Source organism: Branchiostoma belcheri, unplaced genomic scaffold (assembly GCF_001625305.1).
Source record: "Branchiostoma belcheri isolate BF01 breed outbred unplaced genomic scaffold, Haploidv18h27 scaffold79, whole genome shotgun sequence".
In the NCBI taxonomy this organism is placed as follows: Eukaryota; Metazoa; Chordata; class Leptocardii; order Amphioxiformes; family Branchiostomatidae; genus Branchiostoma; species Branchiostoma belcheri.
In genome coordinates, this window is record NW_017804453.1 from 1432218 (window position 1) to 1452231 (window position 20014).

Genomic DNA, 20014 nt, shown 5'->3' on the forward strand with positions numbered 1-20014 from the left:
GTCAAGTTAAGATGAATAGTATTGCACATTGATCCTTGGCACTCATCTAATATCCTTTGACTAAAATTTACAGAGGCGACCACGTCAGAGCCGTGTTTCGCATGAATAACTTAGGCTACGCCTTCCAAGATCTGTCAAGTGTCTTAGGTGAATCAGTGATGACAGGGCAAATAGGGTCGCTTGCTGTCGAGACGGGTGGGAAAGTTTTTACAAATGGTACGTTCTTCTATCATCTTATGGCTGTATGTGTGCAGACCTTTTTCTCGTTCGACTACATTTCATTGAATTGGGTTTGACTATCTTTCAAATGCTCTATTTTACGGAAGTGTGCATGTATTTTTTATTAATTGTATGAATAGATAGGATCGGTACTGATAATTAGTGCACTGGATAATTATTAGACATTTGGTAGCTTTTCAATAATACGTTTCCCTCCCTTGTTTTTTTTTTACAGTATTTACGGTAACCTACCTCCAATCTGTGATTAAGGACGATAGCAACGACCCCGACACTTGGTCAGCAAAAGCATCGGCTGTTTCAGTTGCAGTGAGTTTAGTCATTGTTACTTGTTACAGTCTGGACAGGCATATGAACAATGATAGCAAACGATATAAATTCCCTTCTTTTACACGGATTTCATATGAAGAAAATGCAAAAATAATTGTTTCATATACATGTTGCCTTTTTATAGACTGCTGAACGCCTTCGATCAAACACAGGATTCTTTTACCAAGACACCGTGGAAATAAGAAGCGGGTATTTATGTTCAAGCAATTTTTAACCTAATTTTAATGCCACTGTGATCTATTAGATAACATGCGATTTAATAAAAAAACATGCCTAGACGTAAGCAATGTATTGAAGCACCGGGGGATTTAGTTCTTATCTTTTGGTAGAACATTTGACATCATGTGTACTTAACATCATTGTTAATTCATTGTTAAGCGTTATTCGAGTGTCCCCTTCATTGAGTCTTTTTCAGTGATGTAACCTTACATTAAGGTATTACTATGCGTGAATGTTAATTTTTGCCAGCAGGGTCGTCGGTCCACAGATCGTGTTTAGAATCACCTCAACTACTGCTTCCGTTGCTGACATCAAGACTTCCATCTTGGCTGCTTCCAAGTCAGGGATACTTTCCGACGTTGACAGAGCCTCGCTGAATTTTGCTGCCACTCCTGTTGATTTTGGCAATCCACCGTACATTGACATCATCCTCAAAAGGTTCTCTGTCACATATACGGGTTTTGACACCTTCTCTCCCGCCGCACCCATGGATATCAAGTTTGATGTCAACGTTGGTAACGATGGTACTGCAGACTTACCAAGTTTTGAGGGAATACAGTACACGTTTGGGCTTTATCTAACAGATGCTGCTGAGCTGGAATCAGCCACGACAAAATCAGCCAAAATTTCGGTGACTCTTTCAACTCAAGCAGAGAGTGAGGTACAGCTCGGCATAAGGAAGAAGTCATCCACGCTGATAAGAGACATTTCTGCGCAAATCGACTTCTCATCGAAAGTTATTTGTGAAGCTTACTCCTATATCTGTGTTCGTGTCACCTTCATGCTGCCCTATTACGCCGATTACCAGTCTGATAATGAAGATTACTGTACTGCAATTACAAGCATTGCACGGAAAAACTGTGACTTGTGTGAGTTGAGTATGCAATTTGTTACTTAGTCCTTTAGTAATTTTACGTCTCAATACATGTATCTATAACTTTCATTCTTGTTTTGTGTAGTCTAACCCTATATTAGAACTGGTTACGTTATACATCAGTCGTAGTATCTACTCGTCTTTCAGTTTCAATGTCACTCTGTAGATGCTTATGTTTAACTTTGTTTTCGGGTTACTTTAGTGCCTTGCAGTAGCCAATCAGGCTGTTCCCCAAATGCCGTCTGCACCCAAGACGGTTCCAGCCCACCTCAATGCAAGTGTCAGCCTGGTTTCACTGGTGATGGCCGGACATGCACAGGTTTGGATCTTACCTTTGATATATATGATATATACGCATGTTCGCCACTTCACAAGTCAACAGACCTATTTATACTTTTTCTTGGGGTCTGAGATTAAGATAAATATTCCATAATAAGTTTATCAATGAAATTGACGAAAACCAGAAAGCATGTACGGTCCTAAATAATTTCCACTTTCTGTCGGCGCACAGATGGTACTGTAGCCACTCCCCCTCTAATTAATCCCATTCCCCCATCCCGTCTCCCTTCCCCCGGTCATTCGTGCTTCCACACCTAGCTTGTGTGGCAGCATTTCGTGTCGGTGCGCACTACCCTATACCTTGTTGTGTTATCTGTGCATAGACAGAAAGTGGGGTTCTCTTCGGAACTTGTGAAGAAGAGAACATTAAGTTCACATGCTTCCTTTCTAGATGTCAACGAATGTGACAATAGTCCCTGCAACGAGAATGCCAATCAGATATGTAGGAACACCTTCGGTCATTATGAGTGCAACTGTCGTCCTGGATATACTGATGAAGGCGGTACATGCATTGGTAAGTAGGAAATAAATTACGAAGTTCAATTACAACACGTAGGTATAAGATATTTGCACATCAGGTCACAGCTATCCTGCTAGTCATAGTTACAAGGATGTACTTATTGAATTGCAATAAATGAACTTGACTGTGATTGAAATGTTTCACGTTACGTACTTAATTAAAATATCAGCGTGGAGATTTCAATTCGGCAGTACCAGCAAGCCTCTGTTGACCAAGATCTCTGCCAGGATAGTCTACCGATAGAGATCCCGATCAGAGTCTGCAGATTTTTCTTTACTCTGATTGCGATCTCTGTCGACAGATCTCTGTCGACAGAACTCCGATCTCAATTGGTATTCTGCCATTTTGCAATCTCTACCCTGGTATATAGATTATAGAGATAATTATCAGTCATGTACATTTCTGTCACGACCAGTGGAAGATTAGCTCTTCATTGAGCTAAACTGGCTCGAGATCACTTTCAATTATGATATTGCTTTTTTCTAGCATCTAATAAGCTGAAGTCAGCAGTGATCCTGACGAAACAATCATTCAGTGCAGACCTTACCAACCCTGCATCAACGATGTACAAACAGCTCGTCGTTACTGTCACTGTCACGGTAAGGTTTCTCAGACACACGGATTGGTTGCCATAACTCTACAGTATGTCATGTCAATGAGTATGCAGGCTCTAAATAAAATGTGATATGGCTGTATCAAATATCAGATGTAAAACTCTTTCATAACAGGTACGGATGTACGGACATATATAAGATGTGCAGTTTTATCCCCCCCCCCTTCTGAAATAATTTCTTCCAATGACAATTATTATGCACAGTTCTTTGCAAAACGAACCATCACAATGCAGATACATCATGGCCAAACTTTTACCAACCAAATAGTTTTATACCTTCATCCATATAATCCTATCGTACAGCCTAAATTTCTTGACAACTCTGAAAATACGAACTCACGATGCATATCGTAGTTTTGATTTATATATATCGCGACTTAAAATTTTGATCTTAATATGGTATATTCCAATGTCTTAGTGAAGGATTATTTCTTGTGGTTCACTCTGTAAACGGTTGTGGATTTCTTTCTATTTTCAGATCACTTCTCTATTTCGACAAACTATAGTGTCATTTGCAGTTGTAAAAGTAACGATTATAGGATTTAGACCAGGCAGTGTGGTAGCAGACTATACCGTGGATGTAAGAGATACGTCCAACGTCACGGCAGTGGATCTAGAAACAGCTCTTATGGGCGCAACGACGGCAAATAATGGAACGGATCTGGGGATCTCCCCGAATATAACTTTCACAGGTACAGTGGTGATTCATAGCAAAATTATGCTTACAATATTATCACCATTTTACTAGAAACTACAAACAGTAAAAGAGTTAGATGTACATTGTAAATAATAATTATCTGACAAAAACTAGTGCATCGATGTGAATCATCTAAATAATAACGCACAAATAACATATATTTACATTTACGTCTTCTTCTAGATTTCGATGAATGCCAAAACGAGACGAACAATGACTGTTCACCAAATGGATTTTGCACGAATACGGTCGGTTCATTCATGTGTTCCTGCAACCCAGGATATACTGATCAGCAGCTGAACAGAACCGGTCGAGTTTGCACTGGTAAATTTTTGGATCGTATTATCATTTGTTATAGAAATTATTGACTTCCTTGAATTGTTCATTATTCACACCTAACAAAACATTTCATCTATTGTTGGTAACATTTTTATCAAATACTGGCCACCGGCGTGAGAATATCGTCTATTGTTGGTAAAATTACTATTACATACTTGCCATTTGTGTGAAGATTTACCAGGTCAATTTATTTTGTTCAGCGAATCTTACAACGGCAAGGCCTACTGTCGGAAAGACTGCCAGCCTCACAACACCAAGTCCTACAGTAGTTAACACAACTGCAAACATAACAACACCTAGGGTCACCTTGGTCGCCACTACAGCCCACCTCACAACACCAAGTCCTCCTGGGGTGAACACAACTGCAAACATTACAACACCGAGGGCCACCATGACCAATACTACAGCTAATGTCAGAACACCACGCCCCACTGGGTTAAACACAACTGCAAGCGTCACAACACTAAGGCTTACCAAGGCAAATACTACAGCCAACCTCACAACACCTAGTTCCACTCTGGAAAATATAACACCGAAGCCTACTATGATTGGAAATACAACAGCCAACATCACTACACCTATCCCAACCATCCCACAAACCACTATAAACCTAACAACTCCGAAGGCAAGAGTTGAAAACACGACGGCGAATATGACCACATCTAGTGTTTCTGTCGGTGAGTATGATAATAGCTGTATGATATGTTGGATGTCGAGATACCGTGCAGATCAGACACGATGTATTCAGTTTATGTCTACATAACAAAAGTAGATGCAAGAGTTACCCCATGGACGGGGCGAGGTTTCTATGTATATCTGGGGTGATATCCTCACAGTTTGGGCTGATAGCCTCACATATTTCCCCTCATTAGCATGAAATAGCTCCACAGACTTTTGATAGTCTCGCACTATGTGGATATAACCACAGTAAATGGACAGCTCTCATTAGCTGTGGGGAGGTGCCAATGGCGGGCTAATATCTCAAAATCATAGATAGAAAGACATTTTCGTTTCCATTTTCCCTCTTATAGTCCGTAAGGCTGTATTCTTATGTAATCAATGATAAATGTTATATTTCTTTGGCACAATCAGGCATTACCGTTGTAAACATTGCCGCTATGCTGCTTACAGAATGTTGATAATATTGGCACTGATGTTAGGAACATAGTTGATACAAGACTGAAAAATAATATAATGCGGGTGGATTAATATTGCCTGCCCTACTACTGACCTTTTAGTGATATATTTATACCTTTTTACGATGAATAACCAGACTACATTCAATGCTCATATATGATTTGTATTTTTACAACAATTTATTAAATTAGTCATATGTTATTACACATGCATTACTATGATGATATCTAACAGACTAATATTTTCTCTCACTAGCAAACGTAACATCACCAAGGCCTACCGTGCAAAACACCACGGCTAACCTTACAACACTACGTTTTGAAAGATTAACAACTACCGCAAACCTCACAACACCAAGTTCTACTGTAGTAAACCCAACAACAAACATTACAACACTAATGCTTACCATGGCCAATAGTACAGCAAACCTCACAACACCAGTTTCTCTTGTAGTTAACACAACAGCAAACATTACTACACCAAGGCTAATAATGGCTAATACTACAGCTAGTCTCACAACACCAGGTCCGACTGTACTTAACACAACAGCAAACCTCACAACACTAAGGCTTGCCATGGCCAACACTACAGCAAACATCACAACACCAATTTCTACTCCATTCAACACAATGAAAAACATCACAACACCGAGGCTCACAATAGTCAATGCGACAGCTAACCTCACAACGCCAAGTCCGACTGCAGTAAACACAACGGCAAACATCACAACATTAAGGCTTACCATGGCCAATACTTCAGCAAACCTCACAACACCAGGTCCTACTGTACTAAACACAACGGAAAACATCACGACATTAAGGCCCACGATGGCAAACACTTACAGCCGTCGTCACAACAACTATTGTAGTAAACACAACGGGAAACATCACAACACCAAGGCTTACCATGGGTAATACTAACAGCTAACATCACAACACCAAGTCCTACTGCGGTAAACACAACAGCAAACCTCACAACACCAAGGCTTACCATGGCTAATACTACAGCAAACCTCACAACACCAAGTCCTACTGCGGTAAACACAACAGCAAACCTCACAACACCAAGGCTTGCCATGGCCAATACTACAGCTGACCTCACAACACCTAATCCAAATGTAGTCAACACCACTGCAAACGTCACAACACTAAGGCTTACGATGGCCAACACCACAGCAAACCTTACAACACCAAGTATGATTGTGGTAAACACCACTGCTAACCTCACAACACCAACTCCTACTGTACTAAACACAACTGTTAATATCACAACGCTAAAACTTACCATGACAAATGCACCAGTCAATGTCACAACGCCTAACCTTACAATTCCAAAAACTACGAAAAACCTAACAACTCCGGCTGCTCTGATGTCTAGTGTTTTTACTGGTGAGTATCTAAAACTACTTGTTAGATAGAAAAGTATTTTCATGCCCGTTATCCTAGGTTTACTCACTAATTCCTATGTAATTAATCCTTGTTTCTTTCTTTGACACAACCAGCCATTACCATTGCAAACGTTACAGCTAACCTGACAACTGTCCAGGTTACCCCTCAACAGTATAGTGAGTATCTTTAGATAAATCTATTTTTGTCATGCAAGACTGTGCAAAATAATATCATGCGGGTAAATTAATATTGTCCGCTCTGCTATAGATCTTTTACTGATATGAAATTTGTATGCCTTTTTACAATAAATAACCAGACTAAATTCTTAGTACATGTATAATTTGTACTTTGACGACAATTTGTTATACAGTCATATGTATATGTTGTTTTAGATGCATTACTGTAATAATACCTAACAGACTAATATTTTCTTTCATTAGCAAACGTAACATCACCAAGGCCTACCGTGCAAAACGCTACGGCTAACCTTACAACACCACGTTTTGAAAGATTAACAACTACCGCAAACCTCACAACACCAAGTTCTACTGTAGTAAACCCAACAACAAACATTACAACTCTAATGCTTACCATGGTCAATACTACAGCAAACCTCACAACACCAGGTCCGATTGTACTAAACACAACTGCAAACATCACAACGCTGAGGCTTATGATGGCTAATACTACAGCAAACATCACAACACCAGGTCCTACTGCACTAAATACAACTGCAAACGTCACAACACTAAGGGTTGCGATGGTCAACACTACAGCAAATACCACTACACCAGTTTCTACTCTATTAAACACAACTTCAAACATCACAACACCGAGGCTCACAATCGCCAATACGACAGTAAACCTCACAACACCAAGTCCTGCTGTACTAAACACAACGTCAAGCGTCACAACACTAAGGCTTACCATGGCCAATACTACAGCAAACCTCACAACACCAAGTCCAAATGTAGTAAATACAACTGCAAACATCACAACACCAAGGCTTACGATGGCTAATACTACAGCCAACGCCACAACACCAGTTTCCACAGTGCTAAACACAACTGCAAATATCACAACACTGAGGCTAACCATGGCCATTACTACAGCTAACCTGACAACACCTAGTCCAAATGTAGTAAACACAACTGCAAACATCACAACATTAAGGCTTATCATGTCAAATGCTACAGCTAACCTCACAACACCAAGCCCTATTAGTGTAGTTAACACTACAACAAACCTTACAACACCAAGTATTATTGTGGTAAACACCACTGCTAACCTCACAACACCAACTCTTACCGTACTAAACACAACTGTTAATATCACAACGCTAAAAATTACCATGGAAAATACAACAGCCAACGCCACAACACCTAACCTTACCATTCCAAAAACCACGAAAAACTTAACAACTCTGGCTACTACATCTAGTGTTTTTATTGGTGAGTATAAAAAACCTTCCGTGCGATTTAACTCACAATGTATTTTTGTCGTCGTCGTTACTTTTTTTGGAGTGAAACATTTACAGGAATCGATTTTCATGGATGCATTTTTTTTCTGTTTGTAAGCCAGTAATTATTTTTTTTGTAATGAAATCCTTTTTTTATAAATTGTTCTTTTGTTTCTTTTAAACAGCGAACCTCACCACCCTGGACGTTACCAAAGGAAACATCACTGCGAACGTAACATCTGCCCAAAGGACCACCCAACAATATGGTTAGCGAACTTGTTTCATATACGACGTACTTGCTTTCTTATTTATATTCAGTTTAGTAGTCTTGTGCTTAAGGTTGCTGACTTGTAGGTTCGAATCGCATGTCACAATGTTGTGCCCTCTGGAAAGGCTTATTTCCTTAATTGACTCGTGTGAAAATGAGAATCTAGCTTCGTGTCGTCTTGGATTGGACGTAAAGCCGTTCCGTAAAGGTACCGTTTTTTAGGAGAGCCATATCTCGCGAACGATAAAGAACCCACTACACTGATACAAAAGACTGAGGATCACTGTTGGTATGTATCAAAACTTACGCAGTCTATTCAACGCTGTGCAACGTGTAACTCTGCTGTCCGCGACTTCAAAGGCCCGCTTTTCGGGGGCCGGCTTTATGTTGGGCGGGCGGCCAACCGCAAAGCGATTCAAATCAAGCTACATGTACCTCGGTCATATGCAGCCTCGCTCTTTCACCTTGGTTCAACGCAGCATGTACTTAACGCAGCTTTTACCCAATGTGAAAGACGAATGACATTACTGTTCCTACAAAATGTTTCCGATCTTTAGTGACCACGTTATAGATATAATAACAAATCAGCTGATGAACTAATGTTGTGATGTGTTTAGTTTACGTCTGTCTTTTCAGCTAACGACTTTCTTTACATGTAACCAATTATCCTTCCCCTCTTAATACCATTACAATTTACTGTCAACTTAATATGCACGCATATTGAGTATTTTGTAGTTTTATCTGAAAGATACCAGGCGATCACATGGTATTACAACTGGTGCATGTAATTACTAACCCTAGCCATAAATCTAGCGACTTCAAGTGCAACGATGGAAAGAGCCAATATCACTACGCCCAGTGTTTTTACAGGTGAGTAGAATGATTGTTCCATGACATTATACTTGTATTTTCTTGACGCCTCCAATGCCTTGTCCTCCTATATACAGTCAACATACAGTTTTAGTTTTGCATTTAATGATAAAGTATGAACATGGCAATAACAATATTAATTTAGATGCGCTAGTTCTGTTAGTAGTTCTGCTTTCTCGTTGTTTAAGCTATAACATCTATGACAGAACAGTGAACCTCCATTTTTTCTTTAAACTATAGCCAACCTCACGACTCCTGCCTTCACGACCGCAAGCATTACTACTAACTTAACAGCAGCAGTGACCACTCACCAACCTGGTAATAAATCTTTTTCCGTTGTAGACATTTAGTATTTCAATATCTTTTTTTCTTGACTAGGCAGTAATTTCCAATTTCAAACCAAAGGTAATGATTATCTATTTGATTTTTTTACTTGGTGTCTAGATACAACGCGTCAATATAATTCAGCCTTATGTGTTAATGCGCCCATCATTTTCACCTTAATAGCATCAAAAATACCGCAGAACACTACCGTTCTGGAAGTCACTTACATCATTATAAGGCTTTTGTCTCAAATTCTTAAAAGTTACTTTTCATGCCCCAAATGATTTAAAGGTTTCATATTTGTATTCTAAACTGTTAGTTACTTACTTCATCATGACAACTTCGCCCACGCAGATGCTGTGACAGCAACTGTTTCTCATCCAGTGAGCGTAACACCTTTAGTTACACCTGCAGCACAGACAGGTAACAATATCACTTTCTTCCCTCACGCGACAACGCAGTGTTCAAATAGAAATGTAACTATATAAAAGCAGTCGTCCTCAACTAATAGTGAAGAAAAATATCACTTAAGTTAAAAGAGTATCCGTTGAAATTCCTATGTCAATCGATGCAAAAGCAATATTATTAATTAATGCAGGTATATGTACATTAGTAATATCAGACACATTTTTGTCGTCCAGAATTGTTATTCTTAAGGGTAATTGACATGTAAAAAAGCAAAGAGCAAAGGGCCAGGGCCAAGGATGCCGGTCTACAATAGCTGATATGCAAGCAATATTGTGCATCTGGAAGTTTACAAAGTTAACATGGCCCCAAAGAAAAAACAGCATGTATAGTTGCTGTACAGTATACAGCAAGTAGAGCATCTCAAGCCCTAATGGCAAGGACAACTGCCAGAGAGGCCATAACAATAATCGTGCTTTTTGTGCTGTTTGTGCTGTTTGAAGGTACCACAGCTGGCCCAACTATGGCTGTATTCACCGCCACGGATCTAAAGGTGGTCAAGGTCAGCCAGAGTCAGTATTCCCAGGCCTACCCTGCCACAGTGGACGTCAGCGTTACTCTACAGAAAACATCAGGAGACATCGACAGTGACGATATTACCGTAGAAACTCTTAGTGCTGTTATCCTCTTTACCAACAATGGCAACCTAGAAGATGCTACCGTGAAATCGTCTACTTTTGACACAACCATTTCAGAATACGACCTTGCTTTAATAAAGACCTTTGCAACACAAAAGACATCATTATCGTTGTCAAACCTTAAAGCATCAAACGTTGTTATGGACAGCAACTGCACCTTGTATTCACACCTCTGCTTGAACATGACTTCCGCCAATGCTAATGTTCAGTTCGGAACGAATGGCGATACATGCCTACAGCTAGGGAGTGAACAAGGACAAGCAGGACCTAAGGATTGCAGTTTTAGTGAGTAAAATTTGCATATTGTGTAATGCATCTCAAATATATGCGGAACGTACTCAAAGTGATGTGTATAAGATGATGAGTATAAACCAATCTAGAGCACATACAAGATATATGGCATAATTTTGATTTCATTTGACTTACCAAGACCTCACCTTCGGGATTCAAGACAGTCATATCATTAGGGAGTGGATAGTTATAATATCGATGAAATTGCATTACACCTTAGTTTGAACTGTAACAAATAGACGCCTCCGTATCTAATTTGTTATGCCTAAGGTCTGACTTGATTTATTTTCCGTGTTTTGCTAGCCATAGGAAGTTGCACTGAAACTTGTGATACAAACGCAGTGTGTGTAAACCAAGGAAGCAGCTTTCAGTGTGTGTGCAAGTCGGGCTACAGTGGTGATGGTACTTCGTGCACTGGTGAGTGAGATATCTTAATTGACTACATTTTTCATGACATTTACCCGAGGCCATTAGTATTCAAATTGTTTCGGGCACTTTCGTAAGTACGCGGATTGTGTTTTCAGGATCGTACAGAAATACAAATACTTCCAAATATTTCCAACCTATTTAATTTTTTCACATATTCGTATTTTCCTTCAATCTGTTACCTTACTTTTAATCCTATTTTATGTTTGTGACTTTAAAGATGTAAATGAATGCAAAGGATCAGTCTGCACAAGTGATGAAAACGCCAACTGTGTGAATTCGGTGGGAAGTTTCTCTTGCGTGTGCAAAGCTGGATTCCATAAGGACAACGGAGCATGTGTTGGTACGAAATAATGTTGTTGACGGTATTTCGGCATTCATGAAATTGTATACGAACTTCCTTGCTAGGCGAGTAATATGTTGGAAATAAATCAATGGTATATTTCATAGTTTCTCCACACAGTGCTGGACAGTTAACAGTGGAAGTTGCAGGTATATAGGTGTGCCACATGTCATTTGCTGGAAAAAACGGACGATCAAACTAAGGCTTTTGTAACAGTACATCCGACTTTGTCATCCTACCCCTGTTTGTGAATGTCAAACAATCTTGCTAAAAATGAATCATCACACTTTCAGCGAGCGACCGATTCAGGGTGGAGTTTTTGTACGCTTCCTTGAACTACGTGGCGAAATTGGCTGACACGTCATCTACTATCTACGTCACGTACGCACGGACCTATCAAGTAGAGGTAACAACATATTCAGATCTCCGCCTTACCAATGCAAACGATAGCATGGCATGCTATACTTTACTTAGACCTACTATTCACGTATGCATCATCATAATCGTTCAATAGGTTCATGCATCTTCGCTGAAGATTATTGTATTGTGGGATGTGCCTCAAAACATACACTTTATTCTATTTATTAACAACATTTCGATGACAACGCCAATCTATTTGTAATTGCCCCAGACAAAGTGCGCTAAAGGAATTTCTTGTGAGCTAGTCTTAGGAGATGGTGAATCATTATATTAAAATCACATCACAAATACATAAACAACTAACCAACGTGTTTCCTTCTGTACAGACAATCCATCTGTATCTGTTAGTGGGACTTAGAACCGCCTTCCTTTCCATCTCCGACATAACCTTCCGCAGTGGCAGTTTATACGGCGGTCACACTCTGGAGACCAGGGAGAACGCCACCACCGTGGCTCAGGTGAACTCCCTGCTGCAGGCTGCAGTCGGCACTACAAATCTCTTCACGAACGTTACAGTTCAAGGTTGGTGACTTCAAGTTGTGCTGACCGTTGATTTATGAGTAATTCTAGTGAAGTGAAAATAAACGTTTATTTCATATCTGCAGGTACGAATAAAGCAATGAATACAAGGTTCTAGATCGTGTTAGTCGTAGATCCGCAATAGCGGCCATGCATGCTTAGCATACACAGTAGCAGTAGAGAATCAAGTAGCATAAAACTTTGTGTTCAAGTTTGTGAGCTTCCTCATGGAAATCCTACCGATACATTAGACTTATCTGGCCACAAGGAACAGGAGATAAACGATCTCTTGGAAAGGCGTTTCTTCAGTCTCTCATTGTTTCCCCTCCTCATTTCCTCTATTTCTACAGATTATGACGAATGCAGTAATGACAGCCGTAACGACTGTTTCCAGCACAGTGAGTGTGTGAACACCCCTGGCAGCTACACGTGTTCCTGTCCGACAGGCTTCTTAGATCAAAACTTGTCACGTCCCGGCAGGGTCTGTGGCGGTGAGCATTATTCCTTTTGAAGTTAATAATTGGCTAATTCCTAAACAAGAAAAATATGCACTATTAATATCCTTCTTACATTGTTACCAAATTAAAGCAAATTTCTATGTATCAAAATTATTACAAAACGTTTAGGCAATAATATACTATATACATCATCGTTGTTAAAAACCCATTTCTAACCAACCAATATTTACCTCCCTAGCAAACCTAACGTCTCCGTCTCCAAAGCCTACTATGGAAAATACAACGGTTAACCTTACAACACCAAGTCCAGTAGTAAACACAACGGCAAACATCAGAACATCAAAGCTTACAATGGCCAATATTACAGCAAACCTCACAACACCAAGGCTTACCATGGCTAACACTACAGCATACCTCACATCACCAAGTCTCACCATGGCCAATACTACAGCAAACCTCACAACACCAAGTCCTACTGCGGTAAACACAACGGCAAACCTCACAACACCAAGGCTTACCATGGCCAATACTACAGCAAACCTCACAACACCAAGGTTTACCATGGCCAATACTACAGCAAACCTCCACAACACTAAGGTCTTACCATAGCTAATACTACAGCAGACCTCACAACACCAAGTCCTACTGCGGTAAACACAACGGCAAACCTCGCAACACTAAGGCTTACCATGGCTAATACTACAGCAAACCTCACAACACCAAGTCCTTCTGCGGTAAACACAACGGCAAACCTCACAACACTAAGGCTTACCATGGCTAATACTACAGCAAACCTCACGACACCACGTCCTACTGCGGTAAACACAACGGTAAACGTCACAACACCACGTCATGCCATGGCCAATACTACAGCAAACCTCACAACACCAAGTCCGACTGCGGTAAACCCAACGGCAAACCTCACAACACTAAGGCTTACCATGGCTAATACTACAGCAAACCTCACAACACCAAGGCTTACCATGGCTAATACTACAGCAAACCTCACAACACCAAGGCTTACCATGGCTAATACTACAGCAAACCTCACAACACCAAGTCCTACTGCGGTAAACACAACGGCAAACCTCACAACACTAAGGCTTACCATGGCTAATACTACAGCAAACCTCACGACACCACCTCCTACTGCGGTAAACACAACGGCAAACCTCACAACACTAAGGCTTACCATGGCTAATACTACGGCAAACCTCACAACACCACGTCCTACTGCGGTAAACGACAACGGCAAACCTCACAACACCAAGGCTTACCATGGCCAATACTACAGCAAACCTCACAACACCAAGGTTTACCATGGCTAATACTACAGCAAACCTCACAACACCACGTCCTACTGCGGTAAACACAACGGTAAACGTCACAACACCACGTCATACTGCGGTAAACACAATGGCTTACCTCACAACACTAAGGCTTACCATGGCCAACACTACAGAAACCTCACAACACCAAGTTTTACCATTGCCAATACAACAGCAAACCTCACGACACCACGTCCTACTGCGGTAAACACAACGGCTAAACATCACAACACCAAGGCTTACCATGGCCAATACTACAGCAACCTCACAACACCAAATACTACTGCGGCAAACACAACAGCAAACATCACAACACCAAGGCTTACCATGGCCAATACTACCGCGAACCTCACAACACCAAGTCCGACTATAGTAAACATAACTTCAAACATCACAACACCAAGGCTTACCATGGCCAATACTACAGCAAACCTCACAACACCAAGTTCTACTGCGGTAAACACAACGGCAAATGTCACAACACTAAGGCTTACCATGGCTAATACTACAGCGAACCTTACAATACCAAGGCTTACTATAGCCAATACTAAAGCAAATCTCACAACACTAAGTCCTACTGTAGTAAACAAAACTGAAAACGCCACAACGCTAAAGCTTACAATAGCCAATACTACAGCTAACCTAACAGCATCAAGCCCTACTGTCATGGTGGTAAACACCACAGCAAACGCTACAACATGGACGCTTACTTCAGACAACACTACCGTCAACTTCACAACATCAAGTACTACTGTCCAAAACACAGCAATCGAGGTCACATCACCCATCCTCCCCATCACAAATACAACTATAAATATAGCGACGTCAGGCACAACGTTGGAAGGAAAGAATATGACTACTTCTGGTTTTTATGCAACCACAGGTGAGAGTGAATCGAATGTTTGAGTATATAGAATGATGCCTGTCTGAAATTTGTTTTGTTGAAATATCCGCTGGACTTGTTTGTATTGCCTATTCGACAATCCCTGTCAACGCGTGACAGATCACTTTTGTACAGTACGTACAAGCTAGCGCTGCGCAAGACCAGACTCTTAGGTTTACCCCGGGAAGGACCCCTACTCTTTTCCACACGTGCGGTGCGTTCTTTAGAGAGTTAGAGGTGTGGCTTTCCTAAAATACGGAACCTCCGGCTTTACGTCTCACCAGAGGGGACGTCTCGGAACGAAGCTGTGAAGACCAGACTGTATAGTAAGGTTTGATCTTTTACCTCGGGTTGGACCCCTACTCTTTTCCACAAGTGCGGTGCGTTCTTTATTTTGCTCGAGGTGCGACTTTCCTTAAATACGGCACTTTCTTCTTCCCTTCCAAGCAAGAGGACGTCTTGACACGAAGTTAGGTACTTGATTTTACTGAGCAGAGTAAAAAAAATAGTTGTGAAGTGCCTTTCCAAAGAACACAACATTGTGGCCTGAATATGACATTGTGTCCTTAACCATAGCATGGCGTCTAAAACAAGTAACTGAAACTTCACCTTACTCGGCATTACGGATTCCATGACCCTAGAGGTCATTTTGTACAACGCTTTGTATGGTATTCTCGGACATTTGTCTTTAGAGCCAAATGATAGCCATTTTAATTTCAATCCATTAATCTTTAGAAAGTGTATATTCTTTCATTTGCTCATTGTGCACATTTGTTCATTATTTTACATAACACCCTAACCAAAAATGTATGCCTCCGCCCAATAACATAGATGATGTGTCAACCACTGGTTCTGTTCCAGTGAGTGTAACACCTTTAGTAACACCTGTATCACAAACAGGTAGGAATGCTACTTTCCTTGTTTACTCATAAACACGGTTTCTGTATCGGACTTTACACACTAATGGAAGATACATAGCCAAAGCCCTGTTTTGTACATTGCATCCAATTATCTACACAAGTGTGCAGCCGACATTATGTATGCCTTTTGATCGTTTGCTCCAACCATAACAATTCAATACGAAAGACAATGCAGTAATACTAAATAGAATATTCTTCAATCAGTGACTGTTTTTGAAAGGAAGAAACACGTACCTCCAAATTTTCGATGTTGACTAAGCGGTAAATCTGCGGTATGAATGGGAGATTTGCATTTAAGGTCGTTACAGCAACCATACATTTTGGTGCCGTCGGCTTTGTTTACAGGTACCATAACTGTTACAACGGTGCCTGTGGCAGTTGATACCACGAAAGTTATACCCATTTCATCAGCGGCAGTGACAACTCAAATCCCTCAAACACCAGGTACGTGTAACCGGGTGGTGGAAATGATCGTTGAGAATCTCTACTGGCCCTGCACTCATTTGGAACACCTTTAAGCATATTCAAAATTTGCTTAGCATTGATGGAAGCTAGTTTGACTATCTGATTAGAAACTATCATGGTAGTATGTTGATGCTTGATACTTTACTGGGATGTCCATTACTTGCAAAAGCGACTGCAAAAGAAACTAGTCTTCCTGGATTAAAAAAAAAAAAACTTACGTTACATATACTACACAATCATATAAAAGCGACAACATACACTGCTATACAACATGAATAAAAGAATGATTACTTATAATACATTGATATGCACAGTGGTGATGGTATTTCGTGCACTGGTGAGTGGAAAGCCTAACCCGCTACATCGGACGTCAGTGTCATATGTAATTATCGTATTCGTATACACTAATCAAGAAGATGCACTGTTTCAATGATTGGACAAATGCATCTTCCAGTAATATAGCGTATCTTTTATTGACAACCTACATGTAACACATCTTTGCATTCATTATCCATTGACAGTCTTCAGCGCCACGAATCTAAAAATGACGAAGGTCAGCCAGAGCCAGTATTCCGAAGCCTACCCCGCTACAGTGGACGTTAGCGTCACTCTACAGAAATCAGCAGGAAACATCAGCAGTGATGATTTTACTGAAGAAACTCTGAGTGCTGTTATCCTCTTTACCAATAATGGCAACCTAGAAGATGCTACCGTCAGGTCATCCACTTTTGGCGTAACAATTTCAGAATACGACATTGCTTTCTTAAAGACCTACGCAGGACAAAGAACATCATTGACGTTGACGGATCTTAAAGCATCAAACGTTGCTGTGGACAACAACTGCGCCTTGTATACACACCTATGTTTGAATGTCACTTCTACTAATGAGAATGTCCGTTTTGGAACGAGTGGGGATACATGTCTAGAGCTGGGAAGTGGAGAAGGACAAGCAGGACCTAAAAATTGCAGTTTGGGTGAGTAATGTATGATCGATAGGATTGTAATACATCTCAAATGTATTAAAGAGCATGATTGAAGTGGAATTAGATTGTGCGTTGAATTGAATTGAATTGCCAACATAGCAAGATGTAAGTTGTTTTTCCATTTTACATTTCTGGACTATGGTGAATTGACTGGCTTTATTATTTGCTCATGTTTTACTAGCCATAGGAAGCTGCACTGAAACTTGTGACACAAACGCAGTGTGCATAAACCAAGGAAGCAGCTCTCAGTGTGTGTGCAAGTCGGGCTACAGTGGTGATGGTACTTCGTGCACTGGTGAGTGGGATTTCTAGATACATTACATATATTGGCATTTGTTGTAAGTCGTTGATATCTATTGTGCTTAAGGTATTTTTGTAAGTACGTTGATCGTGTTTTAAGACCGTATGCAGTTCTAAGCATAGATATACTTTTATCGTTTTAAATGTTTACATAAATTTTCTATGTACAATTTAACTTTGTCTTCGCCAATGTCTAATTTTCTAATCAAAATGTATTGCACCTGATTTTTAAAGATGTAAATGAGTGCGAAAGTACAAGTGCAGCCTGCTCAAGTGATGAAAACGCCAACTGTGTGAATTCAGTGGGAAGTTTCTCTTGCGTGTGCAAAACTGGATACCACGAGGACAACGGAACCTGTCTTGGTACGTCATGGTTTAGGCGACATTCATGGAATAGGATATGAGATCACAGTCAGTTCTGGATACTTATAAGATGATGAACCTTTAATGATGAACCTTTCTACAAAGTGCCGAGGTTATATACATATGCAGATATAGTTATAAATGCATTAAGTTAGAAAAGCCCAAACAGTTATAATGGCCAAATCATTAAAACTAACTACAATTTTTCGTTGCAGCCTATGAGTATAAATAAACATTCTATACAGTAAAATTTTGCAAATAACAATTACCTACTTATTAATCAAACATCACACTTTCAGAGAGCGACCGGTTCAATGTGGAGTTTCAGTACACTACCTTAAACTACGTAGTTGAATTGGCCAACAAGTCATCTACTATCTACGTGACGTACGCACGGAACTACGAAATCGAGGTACTAATAATTACATCTTTTTCCAACTGATCAGGTCTAGCGCCTGTTAGTTTTAGCTGGATGTCTTTTCGATTCATGATGACCAACGTTATCACCAACATTTATCCATTCATAATGCGGCAATATTCTATAAGATTGACTTCCTTCTGAAGTTCAATGCGCGTTATATGTTCTAGACGTATGAGCTGACGCAGCTTAAAAAGTTTTAAGTAGAATCAATTGATCAACTTGTTTCCTTTTACACAGGCAATCCATCTGTATCTGTTAGTGGGGCTTAGCTCTGACTTCCTCTCCATCTCTAACATCACCTTCCGGAATGGCAGTTTGTACGGCAGTCACACTCTGGAGACCAAAAAGGGCACCACAACCGCCGCTCAGGTCAAATCAAAGCTTGAAGCTGTAGTCAGTACCACGAAGCTCTTCACGAACGTCACAGCTCAAGGTCGGTGACAGCTGTGTTCTATTGTAGACAAAACATGCAATTCTATTGTGTACGCAAAAATAAATGAATGGTTCTTGTCATCAATGGTAGATCCTCACTGGTAGTCTTGCTAGTCTTCCTTGAGTTTGACCATCTACATATGTCGACAGAAAGCTTCCAAAGTATAAGGGAAATTCTCTGCAGGATTGATATACCAGCAGGGAAATAGTAAAAGCGGATGAAAAAATTATTTGAGTAAAGTAACGTCCTCTTGCTTGGAAATATGTCACAAGCATCATGATCTTCCACTCTTTTTCTTTCAGAGTCTCACTTGTTTTTCGTTCCTTGTTCTTTTCTTTGCAGATTATGACGAATGTAGTGATGAGAGCCGTAACGACTGTTTCCAGCACAGTGAGTGTGTGAACACCCCTGGCAGCTACACGTGTTCCTGCCCGACAGGCTTCATAGATCGGAACTTGTCACGTCCCGGCAGGGTCTGTGGCGGTGAGCATCATTCCAATCATTTATCAAAAAATGTTTGGAGGCTATTATGTAACATTTGACGCAATGCAATAGTTGCTAACACTGCGTACATTTTGTATATGATCCAATTTGTTACATTGCTGTTTCAATAATTACTACTCGCCTGTTGCTACAATATTGTATTTGATCAAGTGTTCTTACTATATACCTAGCCTGACTGAACCTCGCTTTTCCCCGGCTTCCTGATCAGTCCGCTACCTTTGGCCCCGAAAAAAAATTGAA

General features: G+C 40.4%; 1 protein-coding gene and 1 long non-coding RNA gene across 4 annotated transcripts in view; one reads left to right on the plus strand and one right to left on the minus strand.

Moving 5' to 3' along the window:
• Positions 1-16264, plus strand: part of LOC109485908 (uncharacterized threonine-rich GPI-anchored glycoprotein PJ4664.02-like) — a 38872-nt gene extending 22608 nt beyond the window's left edge. Inside the window, exons 46-70 of one of the 2 annotated variants that reach the window (XM_019789593.1) lie at positions 74-216; positions 455-546; positions 692-756; positions 1039-1655; positions 1863-1979; positions 2391-2513; positions 3006-3118; positions 3611-3824; positions 4013-4153; positions 4369-4845; positions 6807-6869; positions 8338-8418; positions 9222-9290; positions 9531-9608; positions 9969-10037; positions 10523-11002; positions 11312-11425; positions 11655-11777; positions 12071-12183; positions 12524-12719; positions 13067-13207; positions 13413-13728; positions 14067-14346; positions 14474-15385; positions 16217-16264. In XM_019789593.1, coding sequence (XP_019645152.1) covers positions 74-216; positions 455-546; positions 692-756; positions 1039-1655; positions 1863-1979; positions 2391-2513; positions 3006-3118; positions 3611-3824; positions 4013-4153; positions 4369-4845; positions 6807-6869; positions 8338-8418; positions 9222-9290; positions 9531-9608; positions 9969-10037; positions 10523-11002; positions 11312-11425; positions 11655-11777; positions 12071-12183; positions 12524-12719; positions 13067-13207; positions 13413-13728; positions 14067-14346; positions 14474-14710 — 4462 coding nt within the window. In that variant the 3' untranslated portion in view covers positions 14711-15385; positions 16217-16264. Of the gene's footprint in view, positions 1-73; positions 217-454; positions 547-691; positions 757-1038; positions 1656-1862; positions 1980-2390; positions 2514-3005; positions 3119-3610; positions 3825-4012; positions 4154-4368; positions 4846-5560; positions 6322-6806; positions 6870-8337; positions 8419-9221; positions 9291-9530; positions 9609-9968; positions 10038-10522; positions 11003-11311; positions 11426-11654; positions 11778-12070; positions 12184-12523; positions 12720-13066; positions 13208-13412; positions 13729-14066; positions 14347-14473; positions 15386-16216 lie in introns of those variants that run through there. The other variant, XM_019789594.1, reaches the window with a different exon arrangement.
• On the minus strand, positions 13630-14528 carry LOC109485909. 2 transcript variants are annotated; one of them, XR_002141159.1, is made up of 4 exons: positions 14432-14528; positions 14179-14304; positions 13801-13842; positions 13630-13714 (listed from the first exon to the last, which is right to left on the minus strand). It is a non-coding gene; the product is annotated as an uncharacterized LOC109485909 (long non-coding RNA). The 2 variants fall into 2 exon arrangements; XR_002141160.1 differs by having other exon boundaries at positions 14137-14220; positions 14432-14514.
• Positions 16265-20014: the final 3750 nt, after the last annotated feature.